This window comes from Engystomops pustulosus, chromosome 6 (assembly GCF_040894005.1).
Source record: "Engystomops pustulosus chromosome 6, aEngPut4.maternal, whole genome shotgun sequence".
NCBI lineage: Eukaryota > Metazoa > Chordata > Amphibia > Anura > Leptodactylidae > Engystomops > Engystomops pustulosus.
Window position 1 is genome coordinate 10,500,691 of NC_092416.1, and position 27,994 is coordinate 10,528,684.

Sequence of the window (27,994 nt, forward strand, 5' to 3'; positions counted from 1 at the left end):
TTCTGTTATTACTTGTGTCTGTAATCTCAGCAGAAAGACAGAAGCTCCCGGACTCTGACAACGCAGGGAGGAAACACATCTACATCTCTCCAGAATCTGAGCAAATTCAGGTAAGGAGATCGAGGATATTGAAGATTTCTCTTATTTCTACTATTTTTAGAGCATTTTCTGGGTATTAGCTCTCATGCTCTGCATATGTGATGGATATTTTTAGCTGATTTTTTTTTTACTTTTTATGTTTGTTGTTGCTTAAGTGAATCCAATAAAAAAAAACACCTTTAAAGGACATCTACCACCAGGATGAAGGACTGTAAACCAAGCACAGACATACTGGTGTGCGCCGCCTCTGGCAGGATCTGCTGTTCTTTTAGCTTCTTATTCCCTGATTTTTACAAAAACAAAAAGGATTTTTATAGAGCCTGGGGCCCTTCATTTACATAATTTTTAAAGCCCTTTTTTCTTAAAAATAAGGACATAAGAAGCTTCAAGAAAATCCTTCTTCCTTGTGGTAGATTTCCTATAACTTGACATTTTCCTTACATTCATCCCCTTTCTATAGGGCTGTAGATAAGTGCCCGGTCACTGGGAGTGTGACACCTAGGAATCCTGATGGCTGGCAAAATGTGCATTGCCAATTCTGCTGCCACCTTCCCCCCTGCCCACCATGACATATACGCTCTGCCCCCCCGCCTCCTCCTCCCCCTGCCAGGATCAGACATATACGCTCCATCCTGCAGATACATTTATACATAGATAGAACTCTTATAGGAGTGTCTGTAACGGTGCCACAGTAGCGCACACGTCACTGTGTTTTGGAACCGATGGGGTGCTCAAGCAGGGCCTCACCCCATTGTAATGTAGATAAAAAGCACAACCAGATTAGGCAAAAAAATTGGTCCTTTTAATTAGATTTTTACAAAGTTTTAGCAATCCAAACAAATATGCAACATTTAGGTCCTCGTGGGACCTTCATCATAGACGGATTGCCCATAAAAAAAGAGGTGCAGGAGCAGTATAATACCCCTAGGATAGCAGAGGAGCAGGAGGTAATGGGGTGTGCACCACCAGAGAGGAACGCTCTAAAGAACCTTCATCATAGATGGATTGCCCAGGAAAAGAGGTGTAAGAGCAGTGTAATACCCCTAGAATAGTGGAGGAGCAGGAGGTAATGGGGTGTGCACCACCAGAGAGGAACACACAAAAGAAGGTTCCAAAGAGGGCTCCTCTCTGGTGGTGCACACCCCATTACCGCCTGCTCCTCTGCTATCCTAGGGGTAATACTCCGCTCCTACACCTCTTTTCCTGGGCAATCCCTATTTGATGAAGGTCCCACAAGGACCGAGACATTGCATATTTGTTTGGATTGCTACACTTTTGTTAAAATAAAATAACAATAACACAATTTTTACCAAATCTAGGAGAGCCACGGTGCTTTTACCGCGGGGTGGTGCCCTGCTTGAGCACCCTGTCTTATCCAAAATGCATTGATGTGTGCGCTACCATGTCACTGATATAGACACTTTTATCCGCAGGATAGAGCGTACATGGCTGATCGGGGCGGGTAGCAGAACTGATGGAACGTCGCTGACCCTATAAGTGCATTTCTGTTTCTGCTTTTAGTTCTTTATATGAGAGCTTGTTATCTGACAATTTATACTCCATTGGTGGCGCCATTTAATATTCCGGGCAATGTATTGGGAAGCTGGAAAAAAAATCCAAAATGTGATGAAATTGACCATTAAATTGTACCATTTTGTAGTTGGCCTTGTTTTTACGGCTTTCACTGTGCCGTCCCCAGACGTGTCGTCCCTTTATTCTTTGGGTCAGCATGGTCACCTAGATACCAAATTTTAACACTTGTAAAAAATTGTACAACTTTTTTAAAAATTGCCATATTGTGCACTCAATACTTCTTCATACTTGTCTACAGAGCGGTGTACGGTGTCATTTTTCTTTTTATCCCATTTTAAGGACCTTTGACAATTTTTTTGGAAAGCAGTGATTTGGACATTTTTACACTCACCATATGGGATAATTGTTTTTATGTGACGATACGTAACTTTTTATAGTTTTAGTGGTTTAATTACATGTGAGTTTTAGTTAAAGGGGATGTCATTAGAATTTGTCAATTTTTGTAAAATTTTTTTTCTATTTATTTCATTGATGTTTTTAGGAGCCCCTAACGTGCTAAGGGGTCTGATTGGTCTGAGTTTATTTTGTGTTTGATTCTATTCTTCCCTTTAAAAACATTTGATAAACTGGAAATTTTAGAGATGGGAAACAAATTCGGACGGCGATGCCGAGGTCTCACCAGGAAAAGTGCAAAGTCGTAAATTCAAAACACATAGCTGACACAGTGGGGCTCATTTACTAAGGGCCCGAATCGCTCATCTATGTCAGGTTTCCCGAAAATTACCGTTTTGCGCCGAATTGCCCCGGGTTTTTGGGACACGCGATCGGATTGTGTCGCATCGCCGGGTTGCATGCGATGGAAATCGGCGGGCGTGGCCATCGGAAAACCCGACGGATTCGGATAAACCGTGGTATTTAAAAAAAAAAAAATGTGTCGATTGACACAAACTCACATGCACCAGGAATAGGATGGTGAACTCCGGCGGACCTCGGCGCAGCAGCGACACCTGGTGGACATCAGGCGCACGACCTTAGTGAATCACCAGAAGACCCGAATCCTCGTCGGAGAACACACCACTGGATCGCGACAGGACCGGGTAAGTAAATGAGGCCCAATATCTATTCAGTACTACCTACCGGTAGCCCTTGCTTCAAACTATTATGATCCTGGGATCCCTGTCAGTAACCTGCTGACAAGCTCTGGCCTTTGGTTTAGTCTCTCGTATCTCTGGGGACCATATTATTATATAAATGTGTAGAAAGGATGAAACACTGATAAGATTCGTATAAATTACGGTGCATGTCACATGTCATAAACCACTGATACCGGGTCTGGGGGCCACCGGAGGATTCACCTGGTCAAGGCTGAATATAAACTTGTTTGACTGCAACTCTCTGAGTTTCCATGTCACTGTGGTGACATATTATCCTATTACAGTATTACTTTTCACTATTGCTGTAAGTTCACTTCCTTCTCTCCTGCGAGGGATCAGAGGTATCAGCAGCACATAATGTACAGAGTCCTCCTCCGACCCCTGACCAGAACACGTATCATTCATTACAGGATTTATACTTAATATCTTTTGCAATTGTATCCTTAAAGGAAATTACCATCAACATCCATCCTGATAAACCGGGGACATTACTCATAGATCCAGGCACCGGGACTGTGGTATCTTCTTATATCTGTTACCCATGGCCTCCTCCCTTCTAACATCAACTTTTACAATTATGCTAATCAGCCAGAAGGGCTCTTGTGGGTGTCACCATCACTTCCCTTCCCCCCCCGGGGTGTAGCATCACAGGCTGTTACACTGAGCAGGAGAATGTCTTCCATCTGCACCCTCAGCTCTTCCTCCCACAGTCGGTGAGGGGGTAGTGCTCCTGCACAGTGTAACAGCCTGTGAAGCGGTGGCATGGAGGGCTTTTTGTAACATCCCCAGGAGCCTTTCAGGCTCATTAGTGTAATTGTAAAAGTTGATTTTAGAAGGAAGGAGACCATGGATAACAGATATGAGAAGATTTCCACAGTTTCGGTGCCTGGAAGTGTCCCTGGTTTATCAGGATGGATTTTTATGGGGGATTTCCTTTAACCCCTTGAAGCCCTTACCATGTTACAGCTTGATTTACAGTATATATAGTATATATTATATAGCTATAGTAGGTCAATATACACTCAATGTTAAAATGTATCTTGCACCATTAAGGAGTTGATGTAAGTGGATGGGACTTTTTCTGTGATGATAAGATAAGACATAATCATTATTTTTGGAAACAGAAGTGAAAGCAGAAGTTTATTGGGAAATCTGTACAATAGAAAGGAGACTCTAGGACCCTGCTGGCGCCTGTAGCCCAGATACAAGATAACGAAAGTCTGGGAATGGGGGACACCGGTTCTGTACGGTATCTTATGGCACAATTCACACACATGTTGGAGCGGGGGACACTCATAGTCTGGTGAAGCTGCTGTCCCTGCATGTAAATAGAGACCAGACGATCTTGTGATTATCTGGGGAAGACATTACTGGGAAACCCCGGCTGTGTGGGAGGAACATGCAGCCTGGTCATGGGAGGCAAAGTCTGAGATTTCAGTGCCCCTCATATTACTAAGAATGACTGACTGTCCTATGTCATGGCTCCTTACATCATCACACCAGCAGGGGCAGTGTGTCCTCCTATCACTACTATGGGTGACTGCCCTATACCATGGCCCTCACATCATCACACCAGCAGGGGGCAGTGTGTCCTCCTATCACTACTAGGGGTGACTGTCCTATGCCATGGCACCTCACATCATCACACCAGCAGGGGGCAGTGTGTCCTCCTATCACTACTAAGGATGACTGTCCTATGTCATGGCACCTCACATCATCACACTAGCAGGGAGCTGTGTGTCCCCCTATGACTTTTAGGAGTGACTGACTGCTATGCCATGGCCCCACATCATCACACTAGCAGGAGGCAGTGTGTCCTCCTATCACTCCGAGGGGTGACTGTCCTATACCATGGCCCCCACATCATTACACCAGTACGGGGCAGGGTGTCCTCCTATCACTACTAAAGCTTACTGACTGTCCTATGCCATGGCCCTCACCTCATCACACCAGACGGGGGCAATCTGTCCTCCTATCTATACTAAAGGTGACTGTGTTATATCATAGCCCCCACATCATCACACCACCGGGGGGCAGTGTGCCCTCCTATTACTACTAGGGATGAATGACTGTCCCATTCCATGTCTCCTTATGCTTATTTTGACATTTTATGTTATTATTTTATGTCTCCTTACGTTATTATATCTGATTCGGATTGATATCTTTATTTTACTCTAGTGATGTTTGACCAGATGAAGCTCCAGTGAATGTGGACTGATCAATGCTGGGGCTCAGGATGATCTTATATAACCCAAGATATTCTTTGGCTCTTACTATCCTGATCCTCCAACTATGGGGTAAGTGTAATACAAGTAATATAAAACTACTATTTGGTTTCCCATGAGATCCTCCATATGTCCTGGTCCAAGAGCTTCCCCCCAGCAATCTCTGACTATAATTTTTCTCGATGTCTTGGGCACCATTTAAAGGTCCCGGCTAGTCCGGTGTCATCTAACCAGTTTGATTTTGGGCTCAAGGGAGTTATCTACATGTGACTTTTCACCCATTAATAGGGAGACATTTGACCAATGTAGCCCTTTAGATCTTCAAAATTTGACCATGCACAACAGGTCTCAGGAGCTAGTGACAAACTCAGAACGCATGAGTCTATGGACGTTTTGGACTACTGTCGACATTCCACTGTTGTATCTCAAAAAATTGACACCAATGCACTTGGTCCTGTATCTCACCATACTTGAGTGCACTGGCTGGGTCGGGCAAAGCTGTAGGAGCAAATGTAGCCAAATGCTTGGAAATTATTGCGTCAGTAGGAAAGGGAGAAAGATGAAGACCTCAACTTCAAATCCAGGTCTACGAAAGTGTAGAATAATATCTGGCATGGCGGAGGACTCCCTGTTTAGTTCCCCAGTATGACACTTCGTAAAACTATTTCATGCTTGAAATGTTCTCCATGTAGGACTGGGTCTCTTTGACGCCACCCTCCATCCACCCCAAGGAAGTAGACCCTGACATGTATTGCTGCAATTTCCAACAGATTCTACTAGGAAGAGTTGAATACAGACATTCTTTTTTTTGCTTTATCTTGAGTTTAATGGAGCTCCCTCTAGTGGTGACTGTCTACATACTAAGAAGTGATTATGGGATAGTTATCAACGTATTTCTAACAGTTCTTTTATAAAAACACCTAAAAAATATGATTTTAAGAATGAGCAACTTAGTATTAAATCCCCTGGGCTCAAAGGGGGTTGTACCAGGTTTTATGGTTGTCATCTATGGCCTGGGTATGGGATAACAATTGTTGGGGTCCAACTACAGGGACCATCATCGTTCACAAAACACAGGGGTCCTGTTCTCACTCATGAGTTGAGCAAAGGGTCAAACAGACATCCTGCAGCCTTATCCACTGTCTATAGGAGGGCCAGACGTTGTAGACCACAGCACTCAGCTACCGCACTCTCTTAGAGAGTAAAAGTGAGTGCCCCATATGTCCTACGACCCGGGTCAAAATCCTGAAACTTGAGGAGTTGAACCCTAACCCTAACCCAAAGACAGTTCTATATGAGTGGCCAGAAGTTGTATAAATGACACATATTGGTCTTGGTTTTGGTTTTTGCACTGTGGCCACAGTCTCGTCACTTTTTTTGGAATTACCGATAATTGATGATCTTTCTCTCGTCAGGTTTTGGCTGTAACGATAGCGACTATGTAATAGATGTACCCAGTTATGTCACAGCACAAGAGGGACTCTGCGTTCACATCCCATGCTCCTTCACTGTGCCGACACATTCCCCGGTGAGCCAAACGGCTGAAGGACACTGGTACAGACCAAGAGCGGTTCAGAACCTCATGACCTCCAGTAAAGACGACCCAAGGAAGAGAATGTTTTTTACTGGAAAAATCCCAGAAAGAGACTGCTCCTTGTTTATTAATGATGTCCAGAAAAGTGATCAAAACTCTTATCAATTCCGACTCATAGATCCTAAAACTCTGTACAATTATAAGACCTTACCCTTCCTGATAGTGACAGGTAAGTGGAAGAGAGAGATTACCAAACATTCCGAAATGTGACTGAAACGTTTCCATGTTCCATTAGACTGTAGTCATAGAGTAGATGGTGTAGTTGTTGTACTGTTAGAGTAGATGTTGTAGTTGTTGTACTATTAGAGTAGATGTTGTAGTTGTTGTACTATTAGAGTAGATGGTGTAGTTGTTGTACTGTTAGAGTAGATGGTGTAGTTGTTGTACTATTAGAGTAGATGTTGTACTGTTAGAGTAGATGGTGTAGTTGTTGTACTATTAGAGTAGATGTTGTAGTTGTTGTACTATTAGAGTAGATGGTGTAGTTATTGTACTGTTAGAGTAGATGTTGTAGTTGTTGTACTATTAGAGTAGATGGTGTAGTTGTTGTACTATTAGAGTAGATGTTGTAGTTGTACTGTTAGAGTAGATGTTGTAGTTGTTGTTCTATTAGAGTAGATGGTGTAGTTATTGTACTGTTAGAGTAGATGGTGTAGTTATTGTACTGTTAGAGTAGATGTTGTAGTTGTTGTACTATTAGAGTAGATGTTGTAGTTGTTGTACTATTAGAGTAGATGTTGTAGTTGTACTATTAGAGTAGATGTTGTAGTTGTTGTACTATTAGAGTAGATGTTGTAGTTGTTGTACTATTAGAGTAGATGTTGTAGTTGTTGTACTATTAGAGTAGATGTTGTAGTTGTTGTACTATTAGAGTAGATGTTGTAGTTGTTGTACTGTTAGAGTAGATGTTGTAGTTGTTGTAGTATTAGAGTAGATGTTGTAGTTGTTGTACTATTAGAGTAGATGTTGTAGTTGTACTATTAGAGTAGATGTTGTAGTTGTTGTACTGTTAGAGTAGATGGTGTAGTTGTTGTACTATTAGAGTAGATGTTGTAGTTGTTGTACTATTAGAGTAGATGATGTAGTTGTTGTACTATTAGAGTAGATGTTGTAGTTGTTGTACTATTAGAGTAGATGGTGTAGTTGTTGTACTGTTAGAGTAGATGTTGTAGTTGTTGTAGTATTAGAGTAGATGTTGTAGTTGTTGTACTGTTAGAGTAGATGTTGTAGTTGTTGTACTATTAGAGTAGATGTTGTAGTTGTTGTACTGTTAGAGAAGATGTTGTAGTTGTTGTACTGTTAGAGTAGATGGTGTAGTTGTTGTACTGTTAGAGTAGATGTTGTAGTTGTTGTACTATTAGAGTAGATGTTGTAGTTGTACTAACTGTAGACTAGTAGAAGTATAAAAATCAGTGATGATAGCATTAGGTGCAGTAGTATTATTAGCAGTAGAGTAATTATAGTAGTATCAGTAATAGTAGTTGTCACAGATAAGTAGTAATAGTAGAGAAGCCTATTTGTGGAGATAGATCAGTATATGTATCAGTATTAGTAACAAGAGTAGCCATCAGTGATGGTATTATCAATAGAGCAGTAATCGAGTCATAGTTGTGGCTACACAATGTAAGGAGTGATTCATCAAGAAGCAGTGATACTAGTATTAGTTGCAGGATAACTATTAGCAGTCATTGTAGTGGTAGTAGCAATAGTAGTGGTCACAAATTAGTAAGAACAATACAGTAGTAGAGATAGATCAGTATATGTATCTGCAACACCCCTTCCGATGCAAGGCAGAGTGGTTGTTGCGAATACGTCCCACCATGTAGCTTGCAGCCTGTGTAGGGTCTGATCAACCCCACAGCAGGTCACTACATAAAACAGGGGAAGACTGCAGTGGTAGAGTCTTCCTGGTAAGGCAGGAGTTAATTCTTTATGTGATGTAATCTGTGTTGACCAATCACATGTGTTATAATCCTGTATCTGCGAGCTTCGATGCGATTGGAGGAGGGACCCCCACCTGACCAGTGGGAGTAATAAAACCCCTGGTCAGGAAAGTTCTAGAGTTAGTGGATTAGAGACTGAGAAGAGCTCAGTTAGCTGAGGCAAGCTCAGTCCAGATGAGTTCAGTTGTAGTTAGTATAGTGAGGGGACCAGATCAGACCAGTTGGTCAGAGTGCAGCCAGAGCTCAGCTCCCTGCCTGAGGAGCTCTGCAGAGCTAGTTAGTGAGAGAAAGGGGTATCATCCTACCTTCAAGGGTGATATCTGAAGCAACCCAGGACAAGCTGAAGCATCCTACTAGGACACAGCTACCTCCCAGCCTGCCCTTGCATCCAGGCTGGAGATCCATTCCTGTGGTTCCATCTCCAACTGCAGCCCCAGCATTCTACCTTTGTCAAGGCACGTTACCTACTGTTCCTGCCGGTTCCAATAAAGAACTGTAAGTTACTTTTGTTCAACGTCTGCCTCCGTCTGGTCCCTGCTACTACGGCTGTCTCCATCAAGGGCACCCTATCCACTACACAGGGACTCATACTCCAAACCCCAAAGGGTTGCCCCAGGGAGAACCACTATAACAGTCTCTCCCTCATTATTTCTTGCCAACACCACCCTGCTGGAGACCTGCCAGGCTGTAGGACAGCCCCCCGGTCCCCACACCAAGAACCGTGACACTAGCGTGCCTAGGCCGCAACCGCCAGCCACTCAGGTATTCTGGGCCTCGGCTGTCTCCAGGCCCCCCAAGAAAAGGCTAGGCCCCGGTGGGGGATGTTGCATGTCAGTATTAGTAGCAGTAGAGTAGCCACCAGTGGTGCTTCTATCAGTAGAGCAGTAAGCGAGTCATCGTAGTGGCTACACAACGTAAGGAGTGATTCTTCAAGAAGCAGTGATACTAGTAGTATTAAGTCCAGGAGAATTATTAGCAGTCATTGTAGTGGTAGTAGCAATAGTAGTAGTCACATATTAGTAAAAACAATAGCGTAGTAGTAGTGGATCATTATATGTATCAGTATTAGTAGCAGTAGAGAAGCACCGGGTGGTGCTATTATCAGTAGTGTAGTAATCGAGTCATAGTAGTGGCTACACAATGTCAGGAGTGATTCTTCAAGAAGCAGTGATACTAGTATTAGTTGCAGGAGAATTATTAGCAGTCATTGTGGTAGTAGTAATATTAGTGGTCACAAATTAGTAAGAACAATAGAGTAGTAGCAGTGATAGATCAGTATGTATGTATCAGCAGTAGAGTAGCCACCAGTAGAGCAGTTGTACTATTCGAGTCATCGTAGTGGCTACTCGCTGTGAGGAGTGATTCATCAAAGTTTCTAGCATATGGTCTCATATATTACAAGCCAGTGTGTAAACATATACTTCTGCTTTTTAGAATTAACAGACAGACCTGAGATATTTCAGGGGAAGTTGATTGCTGGGAAACAGTCCACGATAACCTGCAGAAGTCCTGGAATATGTGCTGGTACTCCTCCCGATATCACATGGAATGGAAAATATGGAGAAACTAAGAATTTTTTGCATCCGTACCCAAATTACACCAGCGTATACTACTCCAACTTTACATTCACGCCTTCAAGGGATGACGACCAATCCTCGCTGACCTGTGAAGTGGCCTTTCTCCAATACACGAGTGTGACCAAACACATGGTCAGCCTAAATGTTGAATGTAAGTCTCATTACCCTGTAGGATATGAAGTCCGACGTCATGGGATAAGTCATGACATTGACCAGACATAGTCTAGTTAACGGGGTTTGCCCATGAAAGAAAGTTCTCAAATTTGAATCCCCTAGTGATGTTTACCCAATAAAGCTCATTTTTAAGCCTTACTTTACACTTTATTACTGTTTTAGCTCCTATTACTGAGTGTGGGCAGGGTTTCTCTGAGCAGACACTTCATGATCCCTCTGTTCTGTGAGATGTTGTGTGTTGACAATGTGCTTAGATCACCAGGGTCCAGGGATTAGCTACACTTTCATTTACCTTCTGTATATTCTATTAGTATCTGACACATAGAAAAAGAGACATGAGACAGATCAGAGATGAGCGATCCAGGATTATAATGAGATACATGAGATGGATATAACACACAATGACACTCTCAGCTCTGCTATATGCCTCCCTCAGATAAAGACCTTTCTTGCTTGTAGCTTGTAGAGTAAGTCTCTGCATGCTGGGTGCCTGCGTGTGAGCTGCTCTTGTAAAGCAGAGAGAAGGGGCAGAAAGCAAAGAGCTCTGCAGTGTGCAGACAAGAGAAGCTATAAATGAGAAGAATCCGACCATAGTCAGTCAGATCCAGGGCAACCAGTATTGTAAACACCAGGACTGATAGTGACAGGTTGGAATTGTATCTGTGAAATGCTATATGATAATGCAGTGAATCAGAGAATGTATTATTTTGTTATCCTGAGTACATTTAAGAAACTTGCTGTAATTGTACCTCCTGTTTCCAGCCGAGAAGTCGGGCGTAATAGTAGCCATGTAAGCAGGACCTCATATATATATCTACTCAATCATACAAAAATTATTTTAATTTTTTCAGATCCTCCCGATGTCATCATCACCTTAGGAGGTAACAAGATCCTACACAAATTTCTGTGGGTGGTGTCATATTATATCATCCTGTAGCCTGAAGCAATGTCTATAGTTGAATGGCCACCATGTAATACTACATGTCCCCTGTAGTGGCCACTGCAGGGAAACATTTTGAATTTTAGAATGAGTCACTAATTTTTGGGCTGGAGGTGGTGGAGGAACCAGAACTTAGAAATATAACAGCTCCCTTCTGCAAGCCAAAAATTTCTCCTGCAACTACCTTCTATGTCAGATGAGAGAGGGGTGCACTGGACATTGGATGGGTCTATGGAACCTTAATTTCAACTTCTTAATTTTTTTTTCTTTCCCCTAGAATCCCGCATCAAGTCCTTTCCACCCCAGCCAGGACCTCCGGACTCACCATGTAATTTTTTAAACATTTTTAAAATAATTTTTTATTATTTTATTGTGTACAGAGATGTATTGGGGCTGGTTTTTAGCGTAATAAATTGTACTTTCTAGTGACAATATTTAATATTTCATCCTATGTACTGGAAAGTTGAAAAACAATTTCCAAATGTGGTGAAATTGACAAAACTCGCACTTGCTCCATTTTCTTGAGGGCTTTGTTTTTACCGATTCCGCTCTGCTTTCTGACACCTCCCCTTTATTCCTTGTGTTGGTAAGATCATAGAGACACTGCATGTATATAGGTTTTATTTACTTTTAAATTAAAATCTTTAGTACGAAATAAATAATTCCCTTTCTCCATATTCCGACGTGCCCAAACTTTTTCATACTTCAGTGCACTAAGCTGTGTAACACAAGCCAACAAATTCATTCACATAAATTTGGGACATATAGGAGATTTTGTATAAAATTCTGGAAAAATATGCTAATTTTTCCAAGATGTGATAAGGAAAGCCATGCCTCTTTTAGTTACCTTGTAGGGCGGTTCCCTTGACATCAAGCATGAACTACAAGAGGCCTTATGATATGATGCAGGATTAAAACCAAACCAGTATATCTATTCCAGAAGGAACAAACTCCCAGCTGTAGACAGCACTGTTTTCACCTGATTGGGTCTCCTCAGTACAGCATAGGGAACTGGTTTGGCTGGGTGAGAGGCTTGTGACTAGGGTCGAGAAGTAAGAGCTCTCCTTACGGAGACTGCAAATTAAGGCCACCATGTAGGCGTGTGACATCTTATAGCCATGGATGCTCCACTAGTTTCCCATCATGGAAAACTTAGCATATTTTCCCAGCATCCATGGCTATAAGACCCTACACGCCTACATGGTGGCCTTAATTGGCAGTTTCCATATGGAGAATTCTTACTTCTCAACCCTAGTCACAAGCCTCTCAGCCAGTCAAACCAGTTCCTTAACCCGAACTGAGGAGACCCAGTCAGGTCAAAACAGCGATGTCTACAGTTGGGAGTCTGTTCCTTCTGGAATAGATATACTGGTTTGGTTTAAATCCCGCATGATGTCATAAGGCCTCTTGTAGGTCATGCTTGTTGTCAAGAGAGCTCCCTTATAAGGTAGCTAAAAGAGGCATGGTTTTCATAATCCCATCCTGGTAAACTGCATATTTTCCAAGAATCCCCCTAGTGGAGCATCCATGGCTATAAGACCCCACACACATACATGGTGGCCTTAATTGGCTGTCTCCATAAGGAGAACTATTACTTCTCATTAAGTGATTCAGCGGTCTTGCTACTTATTTTAGTGCTGTCTGAAAACTCTCCGGGGATCTTTGTTTACATGTCTGAGCTCTGATTAATATAAGGGATCTGCAGCAGGAGATTATGACTCTTCCTGCTCCCTTCCCCTCCCATCTTTCTGTGTCAGTGAGATGTGGGTGACGCCATTAGAGCGGACTGAAGGGATAAGAGACAGGGAGTTGTGTATATATGCATAGGGCAGTATGGTGAGAATAGGGAAAGGCTGAAGCTCTCAAAGGAGGCAAAGACACAGGCACTTATAAATGCAGAGTCATGTCTAATGGAACTGATCTATTGAAAAGTGGCCAACCTTGTTAACCCTAGGTGGTCTAATCACTCCTACAATACACTGCAATACTGTCTCTGTCAGACTGTTAGAGAATAGGCTTCACGACAGGCCTAGGAGACTCCAGATTATCATGACAACTGATTGTCGGCCCTCTATACTGTCATAAGGAGCACTGATATGCAATCTAAAATGGTGACCCCATTTGATGAAAATTGGTTGTATAAAGTCAAGTAGGTAAAGAGTTTAACACTGAAGTCAAGCTCTCTTTACTGAAGAAAGCACACTGTAGTTGACATCCCTGTGCCTGAGGACATTACTAATCAGCTTTTCTTAAGTCTGGTGAATGCCATCAATTACAACAGAGGGGCTTCCTGATGTGCAGAGAGCTTGACTTCAGCGCCAAACGCTCCGCCTTCATGACTTTATACAACCAAATACATCTCACTACAAAGTTGATTTTCTGGGCCATTAAAGAAGCATAAGCTGAAAGGTCTTAAGCTTCTTCACAACATACTGGTAGTGGGTTATTGATTTATTTTCCACTGACAGGTTCCCTTTAAAGGTTTTTTTAAAGAACTGTAATATTGATAATATATTTATGCCCTATACCCTTTAAAGAAGATGAGTCGGGATCTGAGCCTATCAATGTTGTCCCGAAAACCTATACATTTATAATAATGTTATCATCAGATCCTCTTTTTTTGTTAATTTCCTCTGATTTAAATTTTTTAAGCCACGGCAGGAGAAAACACTTTTACAATCAAAGAAGGAGACAACCAGGTGATGACCTGTGCCGTGGACAGCAACCCATTAGCCGAAATCACTTGGTTTATGGAAGATGAAGTTATAAAGGGACCAACTATTGGCAGATCACTCATCTATGGTCTTAGCGGAGCCAGACTGAGGGATGCTGGGATATACCGGTGTATGGGACAGAATGAGCATGGGACTTCCAACAAAACCATCGAAATAATCATTCACTGTAAGTAGACCCTCGGAAACTTGAGGAACATTGATTTCAATATTAAGGACCAGCTCTGGGAATTCATTCCTTATCATTGTGTATCGTTTGTGATTACGCTGAAGGTTACTTTCTCCAGTGAGAGACCTACTGGGTTAGGAAATGTTGCTCCTGCTGGCTCTAGACTGGGAAAGAACCGGTGCACCCAAGTGTAATGTAACGTGTCTATAGCCAACCACATGCAAACACTTTGGGGCACATTTACTAAGGGTCCGTCTAAGGGGCCGCATTTCCGTCGGGTTTCCCGAATATTTTCGGCTTTCATACGACACGAATAGGGGGGCGTGGCCGTCGAACAACCCGACTGATTCGGACAAACCCCAGAATTTAAAATTCCAATTGTGTCAAAAGACATGCAGCAGGAAGAAGATGGTAAACTCTGGAGGACCTCAGCGGGGGAAGCAACACATGCAGGAAATTGGGCGCATGCTCTTAGTGAATCACGGCAGCTCCGAATCCCCGTCGGACAACGCACCTTGGGGATCGTGACGGGACGTGTAAGTAAATCTGCCCCTTTGTGTACAGTGTTTCTAATTTGCTTTCCTGGTATTCTCAGACTTCTGGTAATGACCTGGCTTGACCTGTCACCGAAATACAATTTCCCATCCTGACCACAGGCTGAAAGCTGGCTGTTTGTACTTCACCTGCCCTGACCTTGGGCTGTCCTTGTCCATTCTTGTCTCACCCCCTGGTGCTCCGCACTGGCATCTCTGGATCACACTTGGACTAACTGCAATGAATGGCACGAACCCTCTTAACCAGTCATGTAGATAGCGTGGATACATTGACTACTCTATTACTTCCTTTCCATTCTTTCTATAGATCTTAAAATATTAATCTAGATCATTTTTTCAGATGCCCCAAGAAGTCCAGATATAACCTGTGCGACATCTAAAGGTACAACAATAACTACAATTATAACCATAGATAACTTCTGCCGTATTGTATATCACTAGGTGATGCTGTACATTATTTTTGTGCTGTACTTTTATTTATTTTATACAACAGGTGATTTTGTGTTATAAAATTAATTTGCTTTAATAAGATTATTATTATTGCAGATTATTCTCAAAATATTTTTTTCTTATATCTCTAGTGCAATAGTTTCTATTGCTATATAGATTATTTATTGTTCTCAAGATAAATTAGCACCGTATATTATTTTGTGCTTTAAGTTATTTTGTGTTTTATATTATTTATAATATTATTTTATTTATTATCTTTCTTCTCATGCTTCATACTTTCTTTTAAATAAAATATATTAATATAAAATATTGCACTACGGGTAACTCGTGCTTTAGATTATTTTAGTGTTTTAAATTATTTTTGTTTATTTTTATGCATTTTCAGATATTTGTAATCATATTTGTGGAATTGGCTTTCTGTTGCTTGGAAACATGTTCTGTGTTTTTCCCTGGTAGTATAAATTATGGACAGTAAAATTTTTGGGCTTAGTCTATATATTGCCATATGAATCACTATATACAAGAAGCCTGTCCAGTCTAACACTGTCTTCTGCCAAGGAAAGGAATGACCATTGTTCAGACAGAGATATGTGAAGTGTCAAATCAATGGTCGACCTCAAGCCCTTGAGTGTAAATGTGGCCAAAAGTCCATTCACCACCGAGGAAAACTGTGTTAGTACATACTGTATGGCAGATTGGGTCATTTAGATTTTCTGTTACGTTACACCTCCAGTTACCGAATAAGTTGGAATCATTTTAGCTGGTCCTTACTTTGTGGTTTATTTTGGCTTCTGTATGGACTTACTGTTGGACATTTTTCAGGGTTTCTATGCCAGAAGACTGGCTTAGAAGAACTGAAATTATTGCAATACCTCATGAACTGCCAGGTGTTGCAATTACCATATATACTCAAGTATAAGCCTAGTTTTTCAGCACAAAAAATTTGCTGAAAACCTAAACTCATATTTGAGTAAAAAAAATATATCAAAACTCACCTTTCCGACTTCTCTCACTACTGGCTATATACTTGGGCAGGAGGCTGGCTATATACTGGGGGATATGGGCTGGCAGGCTATATACTGGGGGGCAGGTGCTGGCTATATACTATGGGTCAGGGTCAGGCAGGCTATATAATGGGGAGGCTGTGACCAATGCATTTCCCACCCTTGGCTTGTACTCGAGTCAATAGGTTTTTCCAGGTTTTTGTGGTAAAATTAGGGGCCTCGGCTTATATTTTGGTTGGCTTATACTTGAGTATATTACCCTCTTTACACCATCTCCATGCAAAGGGGCCCTGGAGGAGCATGTAGGGGGCTCATCCGGTGCTGGAGTTGAACAAGTTGCAGGCTCTGGCATATTTCTACACCAGGTAAGACATGATGTAGAAACATACTCTATGTGGCTGCCCCATCGGACGCATCAGGAGGCCTAAGCCTCTTGATGTATCTGTTGGCACTGGAAGGGCGGGGATTTCAACATAAGCCGGTACACTAGTAGTGGTGATGCTAAACCTCCACCAATGTTTCCAAGATTTGTCCCGAGATAATGGTCCAGATAGAATTAACTGGCTGTGCCAGTTTTCTGTCTGACTTTGCACTCGGAAGAACGTGTAATCTGCTGGCACATCCGTGCCAGAAAAATGTGCACCTGTTAGTGCTTAGCCGGAGTCTGCAACACACATTTATTACAGCGACCCAACACAATTGTGTCACACACAGTATATTGAGGGTGCACCAAAAAAAAAAAAAGGTGCATCAGATAATTGAAGACCGTGCACCAGTATTGAATAATCCGGACAAGCATTCACATTGTAAAGCAGACTGCACTAAGGCAGTTTTTATCACTTTTGATAAATCTGGGACAATGTTTGATAAATAAAAAAGAATAATAATGATCAAAATTGTAACTTGCTTTAGGTGTGAATTTACTAATTTATTTGACTTAACCCCAGATTGTACTATCCACACGGAGTATGAGGTCTACGTCACGGAGAACTCCACCTTCTCCTTACTCTGCACAGCAAGAAGCCTCCCGGAAGCTTCCCTGTCCTGGGTCAAATCCGACACTACCCAAAGTGTGGCCAATGGTCTCCTCACCCTTCGCAATATATCTCTGAGGGATGAAGGAGAGTTCACGTGTGTGGCCAATAATAAATATGGGGAGTCAAAGTCTTCAGTCAACATCAGAGTGACCTGTAAGTCGAAATACGAACATTTTTGATTTAGAAAATTCTATCATGACAACTAGAGGCAGATGTGATGAGGCAAACCATAATGTGACCATAATTCATAACAAAACTGTTACTTAATAATAATTACATTATTATTAATCACATTACATTAATATTATTTGACTATATTTGACCATCTCAACCACGTCACAGCCGCTTCCTGGTCTCTCCGTCTATTTGTACCCAAAACGAGATTTTTTTCCAGCTGAAAAGGTAATAGGAAACTTTGAACCCCAGGAGAGGTTGTAATTTGTTCAACTTCAGTTCAACTTCTCTTCTACCAAATTTTTGGTATTTAGTATTTTTTTATATTAGTGTATTTGTGTCTCGTGTAGTGGGAGGTAAATTGTAACTATGACTTTCAACCACTAAATGGATTATGAATCCAAATACTTCCGCTCTCTGCCCTCTGTTCACTTGGCCCATGCAAAACTTAGATGTTCAACTCATCGTAACATGTCGTGAAGCAGTTGTCTAATTGTCTATGTGCCAAAACGGCCAATCCGGCAAACTGATGTCCCTAGCTACCAGCGATGGCCAAGGGGTGTCACAATAGCCATGGCTAGTTGCTAGAGGTGTCAGTTTGCCAGATTGACTGTTTGGTCACCAATCTGGCAATATATTCAGGTCAGGTGGCCGAATCGGAACGCTGAACCGCCCATCAGGTCCACTCATCTCTAGTTCCGGGCAACTGACTGAAAGTTGTAACTCCAATCACAGATGCCTTTCACTTCTATCCGAGCTGCTGCTATAACTACCACTTTTAGCCAGCAAAGGGGCATGGATAGAAATGCCCGATGGTTATGACTGCTAAAATAGCTGATGTTGATCCAGGTGCCACCCCATTTAGGATGTCCTGTCTATCCAAAGCCATATTTTTCAGGACAGCCTCCATTTAAATGGCGCCAACAATTAGAAAATATATACAAAGTGGTAAAACATGTTATAATATTATGTCAGATGAATATTCGGAATTTGACTTGAGGGACCCTCGATGATGAGACCGATAGGAGTGAAATCCCCAATAATAACCAATCAGGAAATGATTCTTGTGATTTCCCTTATAAAAAGATTAAAATTAGCCCTTGAAATGTAACTTTTATGCCATCTACAATTTTTTTCTATAAATATTTTGCAGATAAACCCAGGACAGTTACAGGGAAAGACTCCGGCTGCCGGGATCACGGAGGCCTCACTGCTTGTACCTGTATAATCCAGTCATTTCCAACTGCGGATATTGAATGGAATATTGATGAGAAATTATTTCCTTCCAACCACAAGGACGATCATCTTAATATTTTCACTACGACGATAAACTCACAGACCAATAGCACGCTGACCTTCAAATCCATGAATTACCGGGTTATCCATTGCATGAGCTCCAACAAGCAGGGAAGACTGGACCTGGTGGTGATGGATTACAGTAAGTATCAGTTTCTGTATTTTTTTTTATTTATTTACAGGTTTTATTATTTTTTTTCACAATTTAATAAAAAAAAGGTAGCTTGTCCTCTTCACCTTTTAAGAGCTTGTTTTTTTTTATCAGAACAAGTTGTAGTTACAATCAAAATCCATCCTGCTAAACCAGGGACATTATTCATAGATCCAGGCACCGGGACTGTGGTCATTTTCTTATATTTGTCATTTATGACTTCCTTCTTTATAAAATCAACTTTCAGAATTATGCTAATGATCCCCTCCCAGGCTGTGAATTACAGGAAGTGCAGGCGGTAGGGAGAGACGGAGACCTGCTGTTTCTCTGTAGCAACAGGTTGTGAAGCCGGAGCACAGAGGGCTTCTGTAACACGCCCATAGCCCTTTGGACTCATTAGCATAATTGTAAAAGGAAGGAGGAAGGAGGTCATGGATAACAAATGTAAGAAGATTACCACAGTCACGGTGCCAGGGTCTATGAGTAAGGTCCCTGGATTATGATGCTTGACTTTAATGGTAGATTTCCTCTAAAGATGTTGGGGGGTATTTATCAGGGCTTCTGCACCCCACCTGTGGTTTATAGAATCCAAAAAAAAATTTCACTACTTTTTGAAAAATAAAACTTATTTCAAAAATGATCTTTTTTTTAACCCCTTGCCACCGAGCAGCATAAAATTACGTTGAAACCCTCTCCATACAGAGCGGAATATTTGCTGCATGGAACCGATTGCGAACCGACCCTTTATATGCCGCTTTAAATTAACCCTTTATATGCCGCTGCCATCTTAGCTGTGATCGTTGATCCCCGATGATGTCACGGGGAGCGACAATCCACGGAGTGTGTACAAGGTGGCACATTGCCACAGAAATGATGTGAAAAACACCATATGCTGCTCTACTGTAGTATATGGTAGGATCGATCAGATAACCTAAAAATAAAATACCCCAGGGGGTCTGAAAAATAGTCAGTGAATAAAAAGAAATTGTTAAAAAAATTTAAAAAATCAAATAAAGAATCGGTGTCCCAAAAAATCCAGATGTATCAATGTATATATATTGCTGGTAAAGAACCCTTTATAATAGCATCTAAATGTCCGATACTTTTATTTATTGCTTTTTATAGAGAAGGGATGGGGGGGGGGGGAGCTTTAGTTTTTATTAACCAGTATTTTTAACCTTTTTTTAAAAAAATTTGTTTTCACTTAATTTCACAGTATTTTCAGGGTTATCCAAAAGTAAGAGAGTGGTTTGTACTTAAGTGCTCATTTCTTTAAAACTTATATCTTTTGGAACTTCAAATTTTTGTTTTTGTGACTTAATACTAATAAAAGGGGTGCAGGCTCGTACTGTACTGCTATTTGGGTAAGTTATCAGTGGATGCAGCTTGTCACCTGTTACATTAGACATTCTGCTCCGTGTAACTATTGCTATATATACTATGGGCCACATTTATCACTTGTTTTTTCTGTTGTTTTTGCGCCTTTTCGTTTAGGCGCACCGTTTTTGCGCCATTTTTGCGATTAAACGTCAAATTAGCCGCGCAGCTAAAATAACCAGCTTTCCCTCATCAATCGTTCAATTCCAGATGTTTTGCTGCACCTAATGATATTCATCACGTGCGACTTTTGCATTTAGGCGCAAAAACGGGCGCAAAAACACTCCAGGTGGCGTTATCTGAGAAGAAAGCACTGAGCCCCTTTGCAGAAGAGCTCATTTCTAGCAGCAAAGCTCAGCCAGACACTAGAACATATAATAGATACATTAGATACATTGCAGACACTAGAACATATAATAGATACATTAGATACATTACAGACACTGGAACATATAATAGATACATTAGATACATTGCAGACACTAGAACATATAATAGATACATTACATACACTGCAGACACTGGAACATATAATAGATACATTACATACACTGCAGACAGGAGCTGCAGACTATTTACAGTTCATCACTTTCTATTTACAAAATATTCTGCAAAACCTGAGCTCACAGCAAGAGCAAGAGAAGTTTGCACAAGTTTGCAGAAGCTTGCAGAATGTTGCAGATACTACAAACAAGTGTCCCCCATGTAATTCTGCACAGTGTCTGAGGGGGATATTGTGCAGGATTACAGGGGTGCAGCAGGAGACCAGCACTGGGGGATCCCCTCCAGGAGAAGCCCCTGCTGAGGAGGTCACTGGGTGCTGGGTGTCACACACCTGGGTGCTGCTGAGGACATCACTGGGTGCTGGGTGTCACACACCTGGGTGCTGCTGAGGAGGTCACTGGGTGCAGGGTGTCACACACCTGGGTGCTGCTGTGAGTGTTATCTTCATTCTGGGCTGTGGGAGAAGCAGAGAGGAGCTTGTAGCAGGATGACATGTAAGTGCCCGAATCTAACACTGCGCCTAAACTGTGCCTAAACTGAAGTGATTAATAAGAGGCAGAAAATATACTTATCACCGATGGTTGTAGCTTGTGATAATTCTAGCAAAACAGTGCGCCCGAATTTAGGCGCAACTACTACACTTAGGCGCACAAAAGTGATAAATGTGGCCCTATATACTATACGTGAGTAGTGGTAGCAGTCGGCTTTCCCATTACCGGGCTCAGGTTTATGTGTATTTTGTTATACGATACTGTCACTTAGTGGGCAGTTGTAGTTATAATACCCTCATATAGTGGATTCATATAGTATCCATCTTTTATCCCAATGGGGGTCATTTACTAGGGGCCCGAATCGTTTTTTTCATCGGGTCTCCCGAATTTTTCCGATTTGCGCCGAATTGCCCCGAGTTTTTGGCACACTCGATCGGATTTTGCCGCTGCGGCGAAGGCATGTATGCAACGGAAATGGGGGGCGTGGCCGTCAGAAAACCCGACGGATTCGGAAAAATTGCTGCATTTTTTAAGAAAAATATGCGCTTGACATGCACTTACCTGCACCAAGAAATAGAATTTGAACTCCAGTGAACTCCAGCGGACCTCGGCGCAGCAGCGACACCTAGTGGATATCGGCGCACGAACCTTTAGTGAATCACGGGCGGACCCGAATCAGCGTCGGAGAACCCGCCGCTGGATCGCAACTGGACTGGATAAGTAAATCTGACCCAATATGTCCCCAACTGTTTTCCACCTTAATGCCCTGACTATTTTTCAGTTTTTTTCATCTTCTGCCTTGAAGCTATGACTTTTTTATTAGCTAGACGGGGACTTGTTTTTTTTGTGACAAAATGTAATTTTTAATAGCATAATTTGAGGTTTCATACTAATGAGCTTTTTAATTTACTGAGGAATCTAAATAATGCAAACACTTTTTTTCTCTGGGCCAATATGCACACAGAAATATCACATTTATAGGTTTTTTTTTTTTTAAATGATCTTTTTGGAAAAAAAAGCCTTTTCTGTATTTGCTTCCCAAGTAACTTTTGAAAGTTTTTGTCAACGTGGCTTGATGACTGCTTACATTTTACATAAAGACCTGCAGTTTCTATCTGTTCCCATTTGGGGTTGAAAAAGCTTTTTAGTTGTGTTTAATATAATTTTTTTTTGTGTGATGGAAGATTAAAGAACATGAATTCGGGTGTCACACACTGGGGTGCGGGAAGAGTCTCTGAAGCTAGTCTGTGGACTCCCTGGATCACCGTGGGGGAAAACGATACTAGCCGCTACCAGGTCGCTCCACGGGTGCGGCTAGGCACGTGGTGGCAGCCAAGGTAGGGACACAGGGAAGGCAGGACCACAGGAAGTCAGGACCATGGGATGGCAGGACCTCGGGAAGGCAGGACCTCAGGATGGCAGGACCTAGGAAGGACGGCTGGCAGGACCTAGGAAGGATGGCTGGCAGGACCTCGGAAGGACGGCTGGCAGGACTGCTGGGATACAGGTCCACCACAGGATTACAGGACCGCCACAAGATTACAGGATTACCACAGGAACACGGGACCACCACAGGAACACGGGAACACCACAGGAATACCACAGGTACTCAGAGGCGTCTGGAAATGCTCAGGAAACTCGGAGGCGTCTGGAAATGCTCAGGAAACTCGGAGGCGTCTGGAATTGCTCAGGAAACTCGGAGGTGTCTGGAAATGCTCAGGAAACTTGGAGGCATCTGGAAACGCTCAGGAAACTCGGTGGCATCTGGAAACGTTCAGGAAACTCGAAGGCGACCGGAAACGCTCAGGAAACTCGAAGTCGCCTGGAAACGCTCAGGAAACTTGGAGGCGTCTGGAAATGCTAAGGAGGCTTTCTCCTAAGCAGAATGACCTGAAGATCCGGCAGGGGATGCTGGGAGTCGCCAGGTTATATAGCAGAGCCAGGAATGCCAGCGTCAATAAATTCTTAAAGATTCGGCGCGCGCGGCCTGATCAGCAAGCATACCTGCGGCCGCGACAGAGCCATCAGGAGCCAGGAGAGGTAAGTACCGACATGTGGGAAGCGGGGACATTGGCAGCACACAGCGGAGCACAGGTGCACCATGGATCGCAGGGGCACCCGTGACATTGGGCATCATTTACCTAATAAACTTTTTTGTTGTCCGAGATGGATACTATTAAGGATTTTTAGCCTGGGTGTGGTATAAAAATGTACAAAATATGTACAAAATATAGTACAAAATGTGTGTGATTTTGCTTATTTATTTTTAAAGGGCTGGGCAATTTTTTTTTTTTTGTGTTACTGCTTTTTAATTTTTTTTATTAACTTTTTTTTTTTTATTACTATGACCCACAAGGGGGCACTGACAGGAGATTTCTTTTATAATGTGCTGCACAACTATTGAAGTCAAATTGTAGGTATAGTTTATGCTATACCTCTTTCATGGCCTAATAGAAAGATACTACAGGCAGCCTAGGTGTCCGTCAGAGGACCCCTTGGATGCCTGTGATGTCATTGACATCCCACAATCGCTGCTCTGGGTTCTGATGCTCACTGCCTCTGCACCCACTTAGACACCACTGTCCATGATTGGCCACAGTGTCTAAGGGGTTAAACACCTGGGATCAAAGGGTTTCTGACCCCAGGTGTTCGTGTCGAGGCACCAACAGGACGCAATGTCCTGCAATCTTCTTTTGATGTGGCGTCGTAGAAGGGTGTTGCATCAGTTGTACCTTGAATAGCCCCTGCAAAAACCCAATAATACATCAGTCATTAAGGTGTTATACATCATTTCTGTGTTTAAATATCTGATTTCTGTTAGATTGTTGTTTGTGTCTATGTCAATTTTTATTCAACTAGAATTTAGATTTTTTTTTTTCAATTTTCTACCCAATTTTTATTGGTTTCAACATTTTTCTGGGTGACCCACCAATGAAATATATGTAATCATAAGGACTATTTCTGTAGATGAAATTATACTAAGAAACTGTCACAGAACTTACTAGAGATACGGCAGTGTCCACGTGAGGGGTCAAATGTCTATGAGTGGACAATCTGTAGGTAAGTGATGCTGTTTCGATAAGTAATCCAGTACCTAATTGTTTTTCCCCCAGATCAGTCAGGCCTCAGCGTTGCAATCATTGCTGCCAGCTGCTGTGTTGTTGTCGCGTTGCTTCTTATTGGAGGCTTCTTGGTCTCATTTTATCTCCGAAGGTAAGTTCTGTATTTAACTTTTACTGCTATACTGTAAAATATTTGTCCTGTTCTGTTGTTTTAAGGTTCCACCCCTATTTAGTGGCTGTTTCTTCTCTTTTTTCAACTATCCCATCATCCTACTATAAAACAATTCTGGGGCTGCATTTCTATGCTAGAGATTGTCTTTATCTGGATCCTTGACTATTACTGTGTTATCTGGTTGTTTTGCTATTTGCTTGTTTGACAATTCTGCTTTTGCACCTCCTTTGACACCTTCTTGTGAATTGACTTGAGGTCTCCCTTCTCTATTACTATTCACCTTCATCTGTTTTCTCCATCTTAAATATTGCAGCTTCCTTCTAGTCCTAATGTCCAATGTCCTCAGTGGTAGTGGATGACTCTAAAGTCACTTATAGTAATGTCATCAATGTGTCAAGGTCTGCCCCTGTTCACACAACCTCAGGTTCTCTAATGACTAATAAAATTCACAGAATGAGCTCAAAGAAATCAAACCAAGACAAAGTATGGTATAATATCTCAATCTCTGTGAAGTGATGCCAAGAAAGGCTAGGCAGATGTGAGATGCTTTATTTGTGTCACAGAGGATTATACATAACTTTCAGTGGGTCCGGACCTGGGCTTGGTTAGTTAAAGATAAGAAAAAATGTCCATAGTTCATTGGTTAGTAAATTTTAACATAGGCATCGCAGGAACAAAGGCTCTGTTCTCCTTGGAGTGGGTGGTATAGTAAATCAGCCAAAGCTCACATTCTTCTCTGCACAGGATTGTGTTATCACACTGTTATCAATCTTCATCCACAGTTGAGCGTCCTCATAGTTTTCAGCATTTAGCAAGCATATAAAAGTTAAAAAAATTTTCATAATACATATAACAATACTTCACAGATGAATCCTATGATTCATACAGGATTAAGTGAAATGTATTGCATACTTATAGCTCAGATGTAAACTGTATACTTTATGTAGCCGATTAAGGTACATGGAAGGAGATTTTTAAATCTAGACCTAACTCCTCCTACATGTTTTGCTAGATCACTGTCCTCCTTAGGGTTTCTAGGAGTTTAGTGTACTCCGCATAACATACTGTATCTGCCCATTTATTTTGGGGGTGGGGGGTTTAGTACCTGGACCCTACAGTTCAGAAACTTCTGTTTTCTATAAAATAACAAAAAGTTGACAAACCAACTATATGTATAAATATTTCCGTATCAACTATTCTTCCTTACCGAAAGCTTGGCCCGAGCCGCTGCTAGTTCCATTAGAGTTACAGTTTCGTTCCGTTCGAAATTTTTTAAAAACCAACATTTTTCTTAATAACGGTGTCTGTTTCTTTTTTAGGAAGAGAGTGTCAAAAACAGCGGAAGGCAAGAAGGAGATAAATAGTGAAGACTTCAGTGTGATTTACACCAACTCAGAGCGGCCCCTCTATGTAAGTGGAACTGATGGGTAATAACAAAGCCGGGAGGGGGAGGGGGGAGCAAAAGGGCAGCACTTTCTATAGAACCAGCACTGGAAACACCCCCACATACATGTCACTGTCTATAGAACCAGCACTGGGAACACCCGCACACTATAGCAGCCCAATGCAGATCTTCACAGTGCCCACAAAAGGGCAATTATTACAGATTTACACTTGTGCCTACTCACAGCCGCCTTTTTTTCACTACCTAAGTGCCCTGAAAAAGGCAGTTGTTGATATTTGAGAAGCCCCTGCCTAGCTGACTGACCCTATGAAAAGCAGCAACCTCTCCCTGGCTCTGTCTCCTGTGTGTAATGGCATCTGGGCATTTGACCCTGTTCTTATACTGTAAAGTCACATGTCATGCTCCCAGAGAGGACATGGTTATGGTTGTTCAGGGGCTGCAAGCTGCTTGATTGGCTGCTCACCGGTCCTCTGGGGGTGGCGAACACTCCAAATTAGCTCATCACCATTTGTCATGCAATGGACAAACCTACAATATTTCTGAATCAGTCACACTATAAACAGTCCCAGCTCTGGTGAGATGTGTAAATCTATATGTGTAGACACAAATTAATTAATCTCCGAGAGTTTGGTTGTCTTAGACAACCCCTTTAAGAATACATGTGATCTATATTATGTCACATGATGCCTGAGCAGTAATTTCATGTGCACCTTGTATGTATTGTAGGAGAACGCTAATACGGAGAATGGGCCCCAGCCGCTACCGGAGAGCGACGCCTCTGTCTATATGAATGTTGAGGATCTGCACTATGCAAGCATCAATTTTGTTAAAAATAAACCTGAAAAAGTTCCAGAAAACACTGAAATTGAATACGCAGAAATAAGGAAGTAGATTATTTTATGATATACATTAGCTTTGGGCAAATAGATTTAGTATTTGCTGTTACAGGATGAAGAATTCCTATTGTTATTGGATGGAAAGTCTTTATAATTATTACTGTGTAATATGAGACTATTTCTTATTCCTAATTTATATTGTATATTATTCTTTATGTAATAAATAAACTATTCTGCTGCTGGTGCAGTCACTGTGTACACACATGGCATTACTTATCCTGTACTGATCCTGAGTTACATCCTGTATTATACCCCAGAGCTGCACTCACTATTCTGCTGCTGGTGCAGTCACTGTGTACATACATGACATTACTTATCCTGTACTGATCCTGAGTTACATCCTGTATTATACCCCAGAGCTGCACTCACTATTCTGCTGCTGGTGCAGTCACTGTGTACATACATGACATTACTTATCCTGTACTGATCCTGAGTTACATCCTGTATTATACTCCAGAGCTGCACTCACTATTCTGCTGCTGGTGCAGTCACTGTGTACATACATGACATTACTTATCCTGTACTGATCCTGAGTTACATCCTGTATTATACCCAGAGCTGCACTCACTATTCTGCTGCTGGTGCAGTCACTGTGTACATACATGACATTACTTATCCTGTACTGATCCTGAGTTACATCCTGTATTATACCCCAGAGCTGCACTCACTATTCTGCTGCTGGTGCAGTCACTGTGTACATACCTGACATTACTTATCCTGTACTGATCCTGAGTTGCATCATGTATTATACCCCAGAGCTGCACTCACTATTCTGCTGCTGGTGCAGTCACTGTGTACATACATGACATTACTTATCCTGTACTGATCCTGAGTTACATCCTGTATTATACCCCAGAGCTGCACTCACTATTCTGCTGCTGGTGCTGTCACTGTGTACATACATGACATTACTTATCCTGTACTGATCCTGAGTTACATCCTGTATTATACTCCAGAGCTGCACTCACTATTCTGCTGCTGGTGCAGTCACTGTGTACATACATGACATTACTTATCCTGTACTGATCCTGAGTTACATCCTGTATTATACTGCAGAGCTCCACTCACTATTCTGCTGCTGGTGCAGTCACTGTGTACATACATGACATTACTTATCCTGTACTGATCCTGAGTTACATCCTGTATTATACTCCAGAGCTGCACTCACTATTCTGCTGCTGGTGCAGTCACTGTGTACATACATGACATTACTTATCCTGTACTGATCCTGAGTTACATCCTGTATTATACTGCAGAGCTCCACTCACTATTCTTCTGCTG

At 42.0% G+C, this 27,994-nt stretch overlaps 1 protein-coding gene across 2 annotated transcripts; it reads left to right on the plus strand.

Moving 5' to 3' along the window:
• LOC140134563 (sialic acid-binding Ig-like lectin 16) lies at positions 1 to 26,810 on the plus strand. 2 transcript variants are annotated; one of them, XM_072154963.1, is made up of 13 exons: positions 1 to 110; positions 4,965 to 5,083; positions 6,427 to 6,774; positions 9,983 to 10,276; positions 11,151 to 11,180; positions 11,517 to 11,567; positions 13,892 to 14,140; positions 15,035 to 15,076; positions 17,096 to 17,338; positions 18,513 to 18,797; positions 24,292 to 24,391; positions 25,732 to 25,822; positions 26,544 to 26,809. In XM_072154963.1, exons 2-13 carry the CDS (start codon positions 5,008 to 5,010, stop codon positions 26,706 to 26,708), a joined length of 1,974 nt encoding a protein of 657 aa, XP_072011064.1. In that variant the 5' UTR covers positions 1 to 110; positions 4,965 to 5,007; the 3' UTR covers positions 26,709 to 26,809. The 2 variants fall into 2 exon arrangements, with proteins under 2 accessions (XP_072011064.1, XP_072011065.1); XM_072154964.1 differs by lacking the exons at positions 11,151 to 11,180; positions 11,517 to 11,567 and having other exon boundaries at positions 26,544 to 26,810.
• The last annotated feature ends 1,184 nt before the right edge of the window (positions 26,811 to 27,994 follow it).

What these genes read in the sequence shown, in the direction of transcription:
- LOC140134563 (XM_072154963.1), top strand. Translation starts at nt 5,008, where the DNA reads ATGCTGGGGCTCAGGATGATCTTATATAACCCAAGATATTCTTTGGCT. An exon ending in AGGACCTCCGGACTCACCAT is followed by an intron (nt 11,568 to 13,891) that starts GTAATTTTTTAA and finishes AAATTTTTTAAG; the next exon opens with CCACGGCAGGAGAAAACACT. An exon ending in CATCGAAATAATCATTCACT is followed by an intron (nt 14,141 to 15,034) that starts GTAAGTAGACCC and finishes TCATTTTTTCAG; the next exon opens with ATGCCCCAAGAAGTCCAGAT.